The 16,986-nt window shown below is 27.5% G+C and overlaps 1 protein-coding gene across 1 annotated transcript; it reads right to left on the bottom strand.

The window, feature by feature from the left end:
* Positions 1-2,582: 2,582 nt before the first annotated feature.
* On the bottom strand, positions 2,583-3,134 carry LOC134717856 (uncharacterized). Its single transcript, XM_063580351.1, has one exon. The coding sequence runs from the start codon at positions 3,132-3,134 to the stop codon at positions 2,583-2,585; it is 552 nt and encodes a 183-aa protein (XP_063436421.1).
* Between the last annotated feature and the right edge of the window lie 13,852 nt (positions 3,135-16,986).

The following is a 16,986-nucleotide window of genomic DNA, read 5'->3' as shown; positions in this document are numbered from 1 at the left end:
TTGCTGTCCCTGAATTGGTAATTGTAAGAAAGTTTTGCTGCTTTTGGTTATTAGGGCCCCGCCAAAGGCGGGTCGCCCTATAGTGATCAGTCTGTCCGTCCGTCCGTCCGTAACACTTTGTCCGCTTCATATCTAGAGAACCATTATGATTTCATACTTTATACTTATCATGTTTATTAACCACCAGAGGTTGTGTCATGATGTATGTACAACTTCTTAGGTCAAAGGTCAAGGTCAAAAACTTTGGTTTCAGTTGCCAACCCCGTGTCCTGTGGTGAAGATCGTGTCCACTCCATATCTAGATAACCGTTATGATTTCAAAGTTTATACTTGACATCCATTTTAACCACCACCAGAGGACGTGTCATGATGTATTTACAACTTCCTAGATCAAAGGTCAAGGTAAAAAACTTTAGTTTCAGTTGACAACCCCGTGTCCTGTGGTGAAGATTGTGTTCACTCTATATCTTGAGAACCTTAAGTTCCCATTTTCATCGGTTTTTTTACCTATTTTTGGGCTATTATCTTGAAAAAAATCAGTTTCACAATTAAACTTTTTTTCATACTTTCTATAAAGATGAAGTGGACCAATCTGAATAAAATTTAATTAAAAAAAAACTATAGGTAGGTGTTAATATAAGAAAGTTTTATCATATTTTAACGCTTTTTTGTGTAAAATTTACCATGTTGTCAATTTTGTATTTTTGTGATTTTTCCCAGTTTTGAGAACAAAATGCATAATATTTCAACTTTTTTGTTTTAAATGATTGTAAAAATACATATCTAAAAAATTTGAAAAGACCAAAATGATATGGGATGTACATGATTCTTGTAAAATCAATTTGTGTACCCCTCACCCATTTTCTCAAAATTTTGGCTAAAAATACAGACTTGATTGGTCGTAAAATTTACTCAAAACCATTCATTGTAAACACAGAATTTTTTCACAGAGTTATGTTTGATTATAATATTTTTAAAATTCATTGATATTTTCCATTTGCATCACATGTTTTGGAAATAATTCAAGAACGAGATTTCAACGATACTGAAAAGTCGGAAGAATACATCCTTAACAGAAAGATATTGCTAATGTACCTGTTTTATATGACATACTATAGCATCATAGCTGGATAGAAGAGTTTTTAATGCCTTCTTTGTATGTGGCAGCCATTTTGTGCCACAAACACGTGTTGGTATCTTGATTTATTTATCCATACTTTTAAATGCTATCTTAAGGTTGAACCGGTTCAATGGACTATATCTAAATAAATACACTTACGGTGACTGAAAAGACTAAAAACAATTATAGGGAAAATCCTAGATAATAATGATAATGTATTTATTGTATATAACTTTGATATCTTGGTAATGCATTATCTGACAAGCATATAGGTGTGTGAGTTTTTGGATCCTTCAAAAACCAGTTTCAGCTCCACCAGATTGCTCTTTTTGTGTTTTGTGTGTGTGGTTAAAAATAGCCCGAAACATCTTTAATTGAGTTGGTGTTGTCTTTAATAGTGCCATTGACCCATATCCGATCTTTTTAAAATTCCATTTCTCTGATATTTCTGAAAAGCAATTAAATTAAAAAAATTCTTTGATTTTTTTTTCATCAAATTTAAAGTTAACTCATGCTTAAATCCTGTAGAACAAATACAAGTTTAGCATGAAGAGGTCACACTTTTTTGGCCATGTTGACTTCTTTGCCAGCATCTTTTGCTTCAAGCTCCAGTCTACAATAACATAACATCAATCTTATTAAAACCATTACCTAACTGGATAACATTTAAAAATTTACTTTACTCCCCCTTATATAATTCCACATTTCACTCTAAATATTTACCCAAAAATTTAATACTACCATATATATAAAGTTTATCTCCTCTTTGCTGGTGCTAGAAGATAGTCTGCTGAGTGTAGGCGTCCGGCGCTTTTGCTGTTTTCTCGATCGGTTGACTATTGTTGTTCTGTTAGGTCGGTCATTAGTCAGTCTCAAGGTCTCATCTCCCTGTTCCGTCACCACAGGTCGTTAACCCTGTACTTGAGATACCAGACTGTCGATCACTGTGTGCAACTTGCCAATACTCTCTCTTGTCCTCGAGTCCAGCAAGGTTGATATCAACTGCGTAACCTCTCCTAGAGCAGAACATCCTGATGACGATGACAAAGAATTAGGTGCAGGACCCTGGCTCAATAGAACACTATTCCACTCCGTTGCTGGCAGGTTTGTTGAAGGTTTACTGGCACCTAGCAGCTGGGGCAGCAAATTTTCCTCTTCCTCAATTTCCCGGTCTCTCATTATAATGTTCTTCACTGGTGAGGCAAGTTCTGGTGTTTGATACTAACGGAGATTCTGGCAGATCAAAAAAATCAATGGTGTTGGTGAACTTAAGGTCAACTCCAAGTAAAGCCTGGTTTTCCTGGAAAATTTCCTCAACGATATTTGTGTCCGTTACTGGCAAGGGTGGTGATGCTTGGATTGATGGCGATGACCAGTGTTGACAAACACAAAATATTGATAATATCAGTATGTTACAGTGAATGAATAAGTTGATTGTAAATACATATGTAATTATAATAAATTAACTTTCAATTAAGTGTTCTGAAATATACTTGGAAACAACATGGAATATTTTAGAAGATCTTGTTACTCTTGGTCCTTTGCCACATTCCTCAGAGAAAATTTGTTGTAATCCATTCTCCTGACCTCTTGAAAATGCTATTAGAAGTGAAGCCTTATTAAGGTTCGAAGCTGCAATTTTCCGTGCCTTTCTAATGCTTAACACTTTATTGTCAACAATTTCCAGTAGTGTAGGTAGATTTAATTGGTTATCAAAGGTATTATTTAACTTGCATAAAGCTGATTGGTCAAAGGAATGTAATGCCGCTGGAACAGTAAAAGTTGCAGAAGAAAATTTGGCATCAGTAAAGTCAATTTTGGAGGATTCCATAAGCTTTTGAAGGAAAGTCATATCCTGTAGTGTATCATGTGCAGCATAATCACAGTTCAGTAGAGATTTGAGTAAATTTATTTGTGAGAAAGATTTGAGGTCTGGAGTATTAATTTTGAAATAAGTCTGGTGTCCAAGAATCCTCGAACAGGTGTATTTAGAATGTTGAATTTTCCAATACATTTGAAATTATTGATCAGAACATGACAATCTATTGTTTTGACCTCCAAGGTATATATTTTCACCTTTTCCTTTGATGAACTTGAAAAAATCTTCCATAGCCTGGAAATAGAAGGAGAGTCAACAGGTTTCCCTTGATGAAAAACTCTGCCATTCCTTACAGTAATGCCAGTAATATTACTAGCTTGATTTATTATTGGAATCTTTGGAGTTACGTAACAGCTCTAATGATTGTCCCCACTGACAGCAGATATTTGAGTGATGTGTGAGTCACGTGCTGTAAAAAAAAAAAGCAAATAGAATTGTGATTGTTCCTTTATCAAATGTTGTATTTGAAAAGAGACATATTAATAGAATAGTAGTGCATAGATCAGGGATGCCCCATTCCACCTATTATTTCTTTAATTTTGCATTGAATTTAGAAAGATCATATCATAGGCCACATATGTACTAAGTTTCGGGTAGATTTACTGATTGACTAATTCAGCAAAACAATTTATGACCACAAACTTTAACAAAATAACTCTAACCTGACATAGAATGGATAAACATGCTGATTGAGGGACAAACAGACTGGAAAACATAATGCCTCTGTACTAATGTTAGTTCGAGATAACAATGTGACTGTTGCAGTGTGTTCAAGCTCTTTTTGTAATTTTAATTCCTTGTGTTGTTCTTGTTAATCATGCACCAAAGATAATGAACTTTGCTCTTTATGATTATTGAAATTGTTATTAGTTAAAAGTTTTGCATGAAAGCACATTTCTCACTACATATATGATATATAAGATTATGTCAATATAAACAAGTTTTATAATCCTGGTACTTGATAACTATTTCAACAATGTTTTTCTTTTTTTATTGTATCAATCAATTATCACTGATTTTTTAAACTTGTTCATGTTGGTTGCATGTACAAATGTTGCATATTAAAGATGAAATAATGATGTTAATCAGAAGACTTGCAAACTATACCATCATTGATCTCTTATTATTTAAATATGAATTATATGTTTACCTAAACTTGTAGTTTCAAAGTCAAAGCAAACAATTTTTGCTATCTCCTGAATATGGCAGTGTTCTATAGGTGGAGATGGTGCAAAGGGAATTTCTGTAATGTCCTGGTGGATATTCATTCAGATGTTACCGATATTAATAATTTTCCACGATTTACTGACAGTTTTGACTACTTTTTGGATAATTTTATATGATGTTACCTTAAATCGGTCATTTGATCATGATAATGTTCTCATGTATTGACAATTGTATTAGAAGTAAACTTGAATCAACCATTGCTATATCTAAAAATTGATACATTTCAGTAAATTTGACCTCTTGTTAAATATTCATTCAGATATTATCTATATTAATAATTTTCCACAATTACTAACATTTTTTGACTACTTTTAAGGTAATTTTATTTGATGTTACCTTAAATCGGTCATTTGACCATGATAATGTTCTCATATGTATTGACAATTGTATTAAAAGTAATCTTGAACCAACCACTGCTTTATTTAAATATTGCAACAATTTAAATAAATTTTACCACTTTTGAAATATTCAGTTGTTACCTTTATTGATAAATTTTCAACATTCTACTGAAAAATATATATTTTTGGATAATTTTATATGATGTTACCATAAATCGATCATTTGATCATGATAATTTTATCTTATGTATTGACCATTGAATAAGAAGTTAACACAACCAACCACTGTTATTTTTAAAAGTTGAAACATTTTCAGTAAATTTGATCTCTTTTTGGATAAATATTCAGATGTTACATATATTAATAATTTTTCACGATTAACTGACAATTTTGACTTTTTTTTTGGATAATTTTTTATGATATTACTTAAATCGGTCATTTTATCAAGATAATGTTGTCATATGTATTGACAATTGTATTAGAAGTCAACTTGAATCAACCACTGCTATATCTAAAAATTGAATCATTTTTCAGTAAATTTGACCTTTTTTTTTAGATATTCATTCGGATGTTATCTATATTAATAATATTCCACAATTTACTAACAATTTTAACCACTTTTTGGATAATTTTACATAAAGTTACCTTTAATCGGTCATTGACAATTGTATTAGAAGTAAACTTGAATCAACCACTGCTATATATAAAAATTGAAACATTTTCAGTAAATTTGACCTCTTGTTAGATATTCATTCGGATGTTATCTATATAAATAATTTTCCACAATTTACTAACAATTTTGACTTCTTTTTGGGTAATTTTATATGATGTTACCTTAAATCGGTCATTTGACCATGATAATATTCTTATAGGTATTGACAATTGTATTAGAAGTAATCCTGAACCAACCACTGCTTTATTTATATATTGCAATAATTTAAATCAATTTTACCACTTTTGAAATATTCAGTTGTTACCTTTATTGATAGTTTTTCCACAATCTACTGAAAAATATATCTTTTTGGATATCTTTATATGATGTTACCTTAAATCGATCATTTGATATGATAATTTCATCTTATGTATTGACAATTGTTTTAGAAGTAGACACAACCAACCACTGCTATTTTAAAAAAATGAAACATTTTCAGTAAATTTGATCTCTCTTTGGATAAATATTCATATGTTACATATATTAATAATTTTTCACGATTAACTGACAATTTTGACTACTTTTTGGATAATTTTATTTGATATTTTCTTAAATTGGTCATTTGATTATGATAATGTTCTCATATGTATTGACAATTGTATAAGAAGGCAACTTGAATCAACCAGGGCTATATCTAAAAATTTAAACATTTTCAGTAAATTTGACCTCTTGTTAGATATTCATTCGGATGTTATCAATAGTAATAATTTTCCACAATTGACCAACAAATTTGACTACTTTTTGGTAATTTTATATGATGTTACCTTAAATCGGTCATTTGACTATGATAATGTTCTCATAGGTTTTGACAATTGTAGTAGAAGAAAACTTTAACCAAACGCTGCTATATTTGAAAATTTAAACCTTTTCTAGTAAATTTGACCTCTTTTTGGATATTCAGTCAGATTTTATGTAAATTAATAATTTTCCACGGTTTACTGAAAATGTTGACTCCTTTTTGGATAATTCTTCATGATGTTACTTTAAATCGGTCATCAACAATTGGATTAGAAGTAAACTTGAACCAAACACTGCTATATTTGAAAATTGAAACATTTTCAGTAAATTTGAACTCTTTTTTTGGATATTCATTCAGATGTTACCTATAGTAATAATTTTCCACGATTTACTGACAATTTTGACTACCTTTTGGATAATTTTATATGATGTTACCTTAAATCGGTCATTTGATCATGATAATGTTCTCACTTGTGTTGACCATTGTATTAGAAGTAAACTTGAACCAACCACTGCTATATCTAAAAATTGAAACATTTTCAGTAAATTTGACGTCTTGTTAGATATTCATTCGGATGTTATCTATATTAATAATTTTCTACAATTTACCAACAATTTTGACTAGTTTTTGGGTAATTTTATATGATGTTACCTTAAATCGGTCATTTGACCATGATAATATTCTCATATGTTTTGACAATTGTAGTAGAAGAAAACTTGAACCAAACGCTGCTATATTTGAAAATTGAAACTTTTTCAGTAAATTTGACCTCTTTTTGTATATTTAGTCAGATTTTACGTGAATGAATAATTTTCCACGGTTTACAGAAAATGTTGAGATATTTATTCAGATGTTACCTATAGTTATAATTTGCCACGATTTACTGACAATTTTGACTACCTTTTGGATAAATTTATATGATGTTACCTTAAATTGGTCATTTGACCATGATAATGGTCTCACTCACACCTCATCTTCCTATATCTATCATATGTATTGACAATTGTATTAAAAGTAATCTTGAACCAACCACTGCTTTATTTAAATATTGCAACAATTTAAATAAATTTTACCAATTTTGAAATATTCAGTTGTTACCTTAATTGATAAATTTTCAACATTCTACTGAAAAATGTATCTTTTTGGATAATTTTATATGATGTTACCATTGATCGATCATTTGATCATGATAATTTTATCTTATGTATTGACAATTGTATAAGAAGTAAACACAACCAACCACTGCTATTTTTAAAAGTTGAAACATTTTCAGTAAATTTGATCTCTTTTTGGATAAATATTCAGATGTTACATATATTAATATTTTTTTCACGATTAACTGACAATTTTGACTACTTTTTGGATAATTTTATATGATATTACCTTAAATTGGTCATTTGATCATGATAATGTTCTCATATGTATTGACAATTGTATAAGAAGTCAACTTGAATCAACCACTGTTATATCTAAAAATTGAAACATTTTCAGTAAATTTGACCTCTTGTTAGATATTCATTCGGATGTTATCTATATTAATAATTTTCCACAATTAACTGACAATTTTGACTACTTTTTGGATGATTTGATATGATGTTACCTTTAATCGGTCATTGACAATTGTATAAGAAGTAAACTTGAATCAACCACTGCTATATCTAAAAATTGAAACATTTTCAGTAAATTTGACGTCTTGATAGATATTCATTCGGATGTTATCTATATTAATAATTTTCTACAATTTATCATCAATTTTGACTACTTTTTGGGTAAATTTATATGATGTTACCTTAAATCGGTCATTTGACCATGATAATATTCTCCAATGTTTTGACAATTGTAGTAGAAGAAAACTTGAACCAAAATCTGCTATATTTGATTTGAAAATGGAAACTTTTTCAGTAAATTTGACCTTTTTTTAGATATTCATTCGGATGTTATCTATATCAATAATATTCCACAATTTACTAACAATTTTAACCACTTTTTGGATAATTTTATATAAAGTTACCTTTAATCGGTCATTGACAATTGTATTAGAAGTAAACTTGAATCAACCACTGCTATATCTAAAAATTGAAACATTTTCAGTAAATTTTACCTCTTGTTAGATATTCATTCGGATGTTATCTATATTAATAATTTTCCACAATTTACTAACAATTTTGACTACTTTTTAGGTAACTTTATATCATGTTACCTTAAATCGGTCATTTGACCATGATACTATTCTCATATGTATTGACAAATGTACATGTATTAGAAGTAATCTTGAACCAACCACTGCTTTATTTATATATTGCAACAATTTAAATAAATTTTACCACTTTTGAAATATTCAGTTGCTACCTTTATTGATAGTTTTTCCACAATCTACTGAAACATATATCTTTTTGGATATCTTTATATGATGTTACCTTAAATCGATCATTTGATCATGATAATTTTATCTTATGTATTGACAATTGTTTTAGAAGTAGACACAACCAACCACTGCTATTTTAAAAAATTGAAACATTTTCAGTAAATTTGACCTCTTTTTAGATAAATATTCAGATGTTATATATATTAATAATTTCTCACGATTAACGAACAATTTTGACTACTTTTTGGATAATTTTATATGATATTACCTTAAATTGGTCATTTGATCATGATAATGTTCTCATATGTATTGACAATTGTATAAGAAGTCAACTTGAATCAACCACTTCTCTATCTAAAAATTGAAAAATTTTCAGTAAATTTGACCTCTTGTTAGATATTTATTCGGATGTTATCTATATTAATAATTTTCCACAATTAACTAACAATTTTGACTACTTTTTGGGTAATTTTATATGATGTTACCTTAAATCGGTCATTTGATGATGATAATGTTCTCATATGTATTGACAATTGTATTAGATGTCAACTTGAATCAACCACTGCTATATCTAAAAATTGAAACATTTTCAGTAAATTTGACCTTTTTTTTAGATATTCATTCGGATGTTATCTATATTAATAATATTCCACAATTTACTAACAATTTTAACCACTTTTTGGATAATTTTATATAAAGTTACCTTTAAATCTGTCATTGACAATTGTATTAGAAGTAAACTTGAATCAACCACTGCTATATATAAAAATGAAACATTTTCAGTAAATTTGACCTCTTGTTAGATATTCATTCGGATGTTATCTATATTAATAATTTTCCACAATTTACTAACAATTTTGACTACTTTTTGGGTAATTTTATATGATGTTACCTTAAATCGGTCATTTGACCATGATAATATTCTCATATGTATTGCCAATTGTATTAGAAGTAATCTTGAACCAACCACTGCTTTATTTATATATTGCAACAATTTAAATAAATTTTACCACTTTTGAAATATTCAAGTGTTACCTTTATTGATATCTACTGAAAAATATATCTTTTTGGATATCTTTATATGATGTTACCTTAAATCGGTCATTTGACCATGATAATATTCTCATATGTTTTGACAATTGTAGAAGAAGAAAACTTGAACCAAACGCTGCTATATTTGAAAATTGAAACTTTTTCAGTAAATTTGACCTCTTTTTGGATATTCAGTCAGATTTTACGTGAATTAATAATTTTCCACGGTTTACAGAAAATGTTGAGATATTTATTCAGATGTTACCTATAGTTATAATTTTCCACGATTTACTAACAATTTTGACTACTTTTTGGGTAATTTTATATGATGTTACCTTAAATCGGTCATTTGACCATCATAATGTTCTCATATGTATTGACAATTGTATTAAAAGTATCTTGAACCAACCACTGCTTTATTTAAATATTGCACCAATTTAAATAAATTTTACCACTTTTGAAATATTCAGTTGTTACCTTTATTGATAAATTTTCAACATTCTACTGAAAAATGTATCTTTTTGGATAATTTTATATGATGTTACCATTGATCGATCATTTGATCATGATAATTTTATCGTCTGTATTGACAATTGTATAAGATGTAAACACAACCAACCACTGCTATTTTTAAAAGTTGAAACATTTTCAGTAAATTTGATCTCTTTTTAGATAAATATTCAGATGTTACATATATTAATAATTTCTCACGATTAACTGACAATTTTGACTACTTTATGGATAATTAGATATGATATTACCTTAAATTGGTCATTTGATCATGATAATGTTCTCATATGTATTGACAATTGTATAAGAAGTCAACTTGAATCAACCACTGCTATATCTAAAAATTGAAACATTTTCAGTAAATTTGATCTCTTGTTAGATATTTATTCGGATGTTATCTATATTAATAATTTTCCACAATTAACTTACACTTTTGACTACTTTTTGGATGATTTTAAATGATGTTACCTTTAATCGGTCATTGACAATTGTATTTGAAGTAAACTTGAATCAACCACTACTATATCTAAAAATTGAAACATTTTCAGTAAATTTGACATCTTGTTAGATATTCATTCGGATGTTATCTATATTAATAATTTTCTACAATTTACCAACAATTTTGACAACTTTTTGGGTAATTTTATATGATGTTACCTTAAATCTGTCATTTGACAATGATAATATTCTCATATGTTTTGACAATTGCAGTAGAAGAAAACTTGAACCAAACGCTGCTATATTTGAAAATGGAAACTTTTTCAGTAAATTTGACCTCTTTTTGGATATTCAGTCAGATTTTACGTAAACTAATAATTTTCCACGGTTTACAGAAAATGTTGAGATATTCATTCAGATGTTACCTATAGTAATAATTTTCCACGATTTACTTACAATTTTGACTACCTTTTGGATACTTTTATATGATGTTACCTTAAATCGGTCATTTGATCATGATTATGTTCTCATATGTATTGTCAATTGTATTAAAACTATCTTGAACCAACCACCGCTTTATTTAAATATTGCACCAATTTAAATAAATTTTACCAGTTTTGAAATATTCAGTTGTAACCTTTATTGATAAATTTTCAACATTCTACTGAAAAATGTATCTTTTTGGATAATTTTATATGATGTTACCATTGATCGATCATTTGACCATGATAATATTCTCATATGTTTGGCAATTATAGTAGAACCAAACGCTGCTATATTTGAAAATTGAAACTTTTTCAGTAAATTTGACCTCTTTTTGGATATTCAGTCAGATTTTACGTAAATTAATAATTTTCCACGGTTTACAGAAAATGTTGAAATATTTATTCAGATGTTACCTATAGTTATAATTTTCCACGATTTACTGACAATTTTGACTACCTTTTGGATAAATTTATATGATGTTACCTTAAATCGGTCATTTGACCATCATAATGTTCTCATATGTATTGACAATTGTATTAAAAGTATCTTGAACCAACCACTGCTTTATTTAAATATTGCACCAATTTAAATAAATTTTACCACTTTTGAAATATTCAGTTGTTACCTTTATTGATAAATTTTCAACATTCTACTGAAAAATGTATCTTTTTGGATAATTTTATATGATGTTACCATTGATCGATCATTTGATCATGATAATTTTATCGTATGTATTGACAATTGTATAAGATGTAAACACAACCAACCACTGCTATTTTTAAAAGTTGAAACATTTTCAGTAAATTTGATCTCTTTTTGGATAAATATTCAGATGTTACATATATTAATAATTTTTCACGATTAACTGACAATTTTGACTACTTTTTGGATAATTTTATATGATATTACCTTAAATCGGTCATTTGACCATGATAATGTTCTCATATGTATTGACAATTGTATTAGAAGTCAACTTGAATCAACCACTGCTATATCTAAAAATTGAAACATTTTCAGTAAATTTGACCTTTTTTTAGATATTCATTCGGATGTTATCTATATCAATAATATTCCACAATTTACTAACAATTTTAACCACTTTTTGGATTATTTTATATAAAGTTACCTTTAATCGGTCATTGACAATTGTATTAAAAGTAAACTTGAATCAACCACTGCTATATCTAAAAATTGAAACATTTTCAGTAAGTTTGACCTCTTGTTAGATATTCATTCGGATGTTACCTATATTAATAATTTTCCACAATTTACTAACAAGTTTGACTACTTTTGGGTAATTTTATATGATGTTACCTTAAATCGATCATTTGATCATGATAATGTTCTTACATCTATTGACAATTGCATTAGAAGTAAACTTGAATCAACCACTGCTATATCTAAAAATTGAAACATTTTCAGTAAATTTGACCTCTTGTTAGATATTCATTCGGATGTTACCTATATTAATAATTTTCCACAATTTACTAACAAGTTTGACTACTTTTGGGTAATTTTATATGATGTTACCTGAAATCGGTCATTTCACCATGATAATGTTCTCATATGTATTGACAATTGTATTAAAAGTAATCTTGAACCAACTACTGCTTTATTTAAATATTGCAACAATTTAAATAAATTTTACCACTTTTGAAATATTCAGTTGTTACCTTTAATGATAAATTTTCCACATTCTACTGAAAAATATATCTTTTTGGATAATTTTATATGATTTTACCTTAAATCGATTATTTGATCATGATAATTTTATCTTATGTATTAACAATTGTATTAGAAGTAAACACAACCAACCACTGCTATTTTTAAAAATTGAAACATTTTCAGTAATTTTGATCTCTTTTTGGATAAATAATCAGATGTTACATATATTAATAATTTTTCACGATTAACTGACAATTTTTACTATTTTTTGGATAATTTTATAAATGATACCTTTAATATGTCATTTGATCATGATAATTTTCTCAAATGTATTGACAATTGTATAAGAAGTAAACACAACTAACCACTGCTATTTTTAAAAATTGAAACATTTTCAGTAAATTTGACCTTTTTTTGGATATTGATTCAGATGTTACATATCAATAATTTTCCACGATTTACTGACAGTTTTGCCAACTTTTTGGATAATTTTATATGATGTTACCTTAAATCGATCATTTGGTCATGATAATTTTATCTTATGTATTAACAATAGTATTAGAATTAAACACAACCACCCACTGCTATATTTAAAAATTGAAACATTTTCAGTAAATTTGACCTCTTTTTGGATATTTATGCAGATGTTACCTATATTAATAATTTTGACAATTAACTGAAAATTTGGACTACTTTTTGGATAATTTTGTATGATGTTATCTGTAATCGGTCATTGACAATTGTATAAGAAGTAAACTTGAACCAACCACTGCTATATTTAAAAATTGAAACATTTTCAGTAAATTTGACCTCTTTTTGGATATTCATTTAGATGTTACCTAGAGTAATAATTTTCCACGATTTACTTACAATTTTGAGTACTTTTTGGATAACTTCTGATGTTACCTGAAATCGGTCATTGACAAATGTATAAGAAGTAAACTTGAACCAACCACTGCTTTATTAAAACAATGAACAATTTACATCAATTTCACCACTTTTGGAATATTCAGATGTTACTTTTATTCATAATTTGTCCACATTCTACTGAAAAAATTATCTTTTTGGATACTTTTAAAGATGATACCTTGAATCGATCGTTTGATTATGATAATTTTCTCATATGTATTGGCAATTGCATAAGAAGTTAACACAACTAACCACTGCTATTTTTTTGGATAATTATATATGATGTTACCTTAAAACGGTCATTTGAACATGATAATGTTCTCATATGTGTTGACAATTGTATTAGAAGTAAACTTGAATCAACCACTGCTACATCTAAAAATGGAAACATTTTCAGTAAATTTAACCTCTTTTTAGATATTCATTCAGATGTTATCTATATTAATAATTTTCAACAATCTACTAACAATTTTGACTACTTCTTGGGTAATTTTATATGACGTTACCTTAAATCGGACCATGATAATGTTCTCATATGTATTGACAATTGTATTAGAAGAAATCTTGAACAAACCACTGCTTTATTTTTATATTGCAACAATTTGAATAAATTTTACCACTTTTGGAATATTCAGTTGTTACCTATATTTATAATTTGTCCTCATTCTACTGAAAAAAATATCTATTTGGATAATTTTATATGATGTTACCTTAAATCGATCATTTGATCATGATAATTTTATCTTATGTATTGACAATAGTATTAGTATTAAACAGAACCAACCACTGCTATTTTTAAAAATTAAAACATTTTCAGTAAATTTGACCTCTTTTTGGATGTTCATTCAAATGTTGCATATCTGAATAATTTTCCACGATTTACTGACAATTTTGACTACTTTTTGGATAATTTTATAAGATGTTACCTTAAATCGATCATTAGATCATGATTATTTTTTGAATGTATTGACCAATGTTTAAGAAGTAAACTTGAACCAACCACTGCTATATTTAGAAATTGAAACATTTTCAGTAAATTTGACCTTTTTTTTTTATATTGACTCAGATGTTACCTATAATAATAATTTTCCACGATTTACTGACAATTTTGACTACTTTTGGAAAATTCTTTATGATGTTACTTTAAACAAGTCATCAACAATTATTTTAGAAGTAAACTTGAATCAAACACTGCTATATTTAAAAATTGAAATATTTTCAGTAAATTTGACCTCTTTTTAGATATTCATTCAGATGTAACATATATTAATAATTTTCCATGACTTACTGACAATTTTGACTACTTTTTGGGTACTTTTATATATGATGTTACCTTAAATCGGTCATTTGACCATGATAATGTTCTAATATGTATTGACAATTGTATAAGAAGTCAACTCGAATCAACCACTTCTCTATCTAAAAATTTAAACATTTTCAGTAAATTTGACCTCTTGTTAGATATTCATTCGGATGTTATCTATATTATTAATTTTCCACATTTACTAACAATTTTGTCTACTTTTTAGATAATCTTATATGATGTTACCTTAAATCGGACCATGATAATGTTCTCATATGTATTGACAATTGTAGTAGAAGAAAACTTTAACCAAACGCTGCTATATCTAAAAATTGAAACATTTTCAGTAAATTTGACCTCTTGTTGGATAAATATTCAGATGTTACCTATATTAATAATTTTCCACGGTTTACTGAAAATGTTGACTCCTTTTTGGATAATTCTTTATGATGTTACTTTAAATCGGTCATCAAAAATTGAATTAGAAGTAAACTTGAACTAAACACTGCTATATTTAAAAATTGAAACATATTCAGTAAATCTGATCTCTTATTGGATATTGATTCAGATGTTACCTAAAGAAATATTTTTTCTACGATTTACTTACAATTTTAACTACTTTTTGGATAATTTTATACGATGTTACCTTAAATCGGTCATTTGATCATGATGTTGTTCTCAAATGTATCGACAATTGTATTAGAAGTAAACTTGAATCAACCACTGTTATATCTAAAAATTTTAACATTTTCAGTAAATTTGACCTCTTGTTAGATATTCATTCGGATGTTATCTATATTATTTATTTTCCACATTTACTTACAATTTTGTCTACTTTTTAGATAATCTTATATGATGTTACCTTAAATCGGTCATTTGACCATAATAATGTTCTCATAGGTCTTGACAATTGTAGTAGAAAAAAACTTTAACCAAACGCTGCTATATTTGAAAATTGAAACATTTTCAGTAAATTTGACCTGTTTTTGGATATTCAGTCAGATTTTATGTAAATAAATAATTTTCCACGGTTAACAGAAACTTTTGACTACTTTTTGGATAATTCTTTATGATGTTACTTTAAATCGGTCATCAACAATTGGATTAGAAGTAAACTTGAACCAAACACTGCTATTTTTGAAAATTGAAACATTTTCAGTAAATTTCATCCCTTTTTGGATATTCATTCAGATGTTACCTATAGTAATAATTATTCTACGATTTACTGACAATTTTAACTACCTTTTGGATAATTTTATATGATGTTACCTTAAATCGGTCATTTGATCATGATAATGTTCTCACATCTATTGACAATTGCATTAGAAGTAAACTTGAATCAACCACTGCTATATCTAAAAATTGAAACATTTTCAGTAAATTTGACCTCTTGTTAGATATTCATTCGGATGTTACCTATATTAATAATTTTCCACAATTTACTAACAAGTTTGACTACTTTTGGATAATTTTTTTATGATGTTACCTGAAATCAGTCATTTCACCATGATAATGTTCTCATATGTATTGACAATTGTATTAAAAGTAATCTTGAACCAACTACTGCTTTATTTAAATATTGCAACAATTTAAATAAATTTTACCACTTTTGAAATATTCAGTTGTTACCTTTAATGATAAATTTTCCACATTCTACTGAAAAATATATCTTTTTGGATAATTTTATATGATTTTACCTTAAATCGATTGTTTGATCATGATAATTTTATCTTATGTATTAACAATTGTATTAGAAGTAAACACAACCAACCACTGCTATTTTTAAAAATTGAAACATTTTCAGTAATTTTGATCTCTTTTTGGATAAATAATCAGATGTTACATATATTAATAATTTTTCACGATTAACTGACAATTTTTACTATTTTTTGGATAATTTTATAAATGATACCTTTAATATGTCATTTGATCATGATAATTTTCTCATATGTATTGACAATTGTATAAGAAGTAAATACAACTAACCACTGCTATTTTTAAAAATTGAAACATTTTCAGTAAATTTGACCTTTTTTTGGATATTGATTCAGATGTTACATATCAATAATTTTTCACGATTTACTGACAGTTTTGCCAACTTTTTGGATAATTTTATATGATGTTACCTTAAATCGATCATTTGGTCATGATAATTTTATCTTGTGTATTGACAATAGTATTAGAATTAAACACAACCACCCACTGCTATATTTAAAAATTGAAACATTTTCAGTAAATTTGACCTCTTTTTGGATATTAATGC

Source organism: Mytilus trossulus, chromosome 5 (assembly GCF_036588685.1).
Source record: "Mytilus trossulus isolate FHL-02 chromosome 5, PNRI_Mtr1.1.1.hap1, whole genome shotgun sequence".
NCBI lineage: Eukaryota > Metazoa > Mollusca > Bivalvia > Mytilida > Mytilidae > Mytilus > Mytilus trossulus.
Note: the sequence above shows the minus strand (reverse complement) of the source record. Positions and strands in the feature narration are given on the sequence as shown.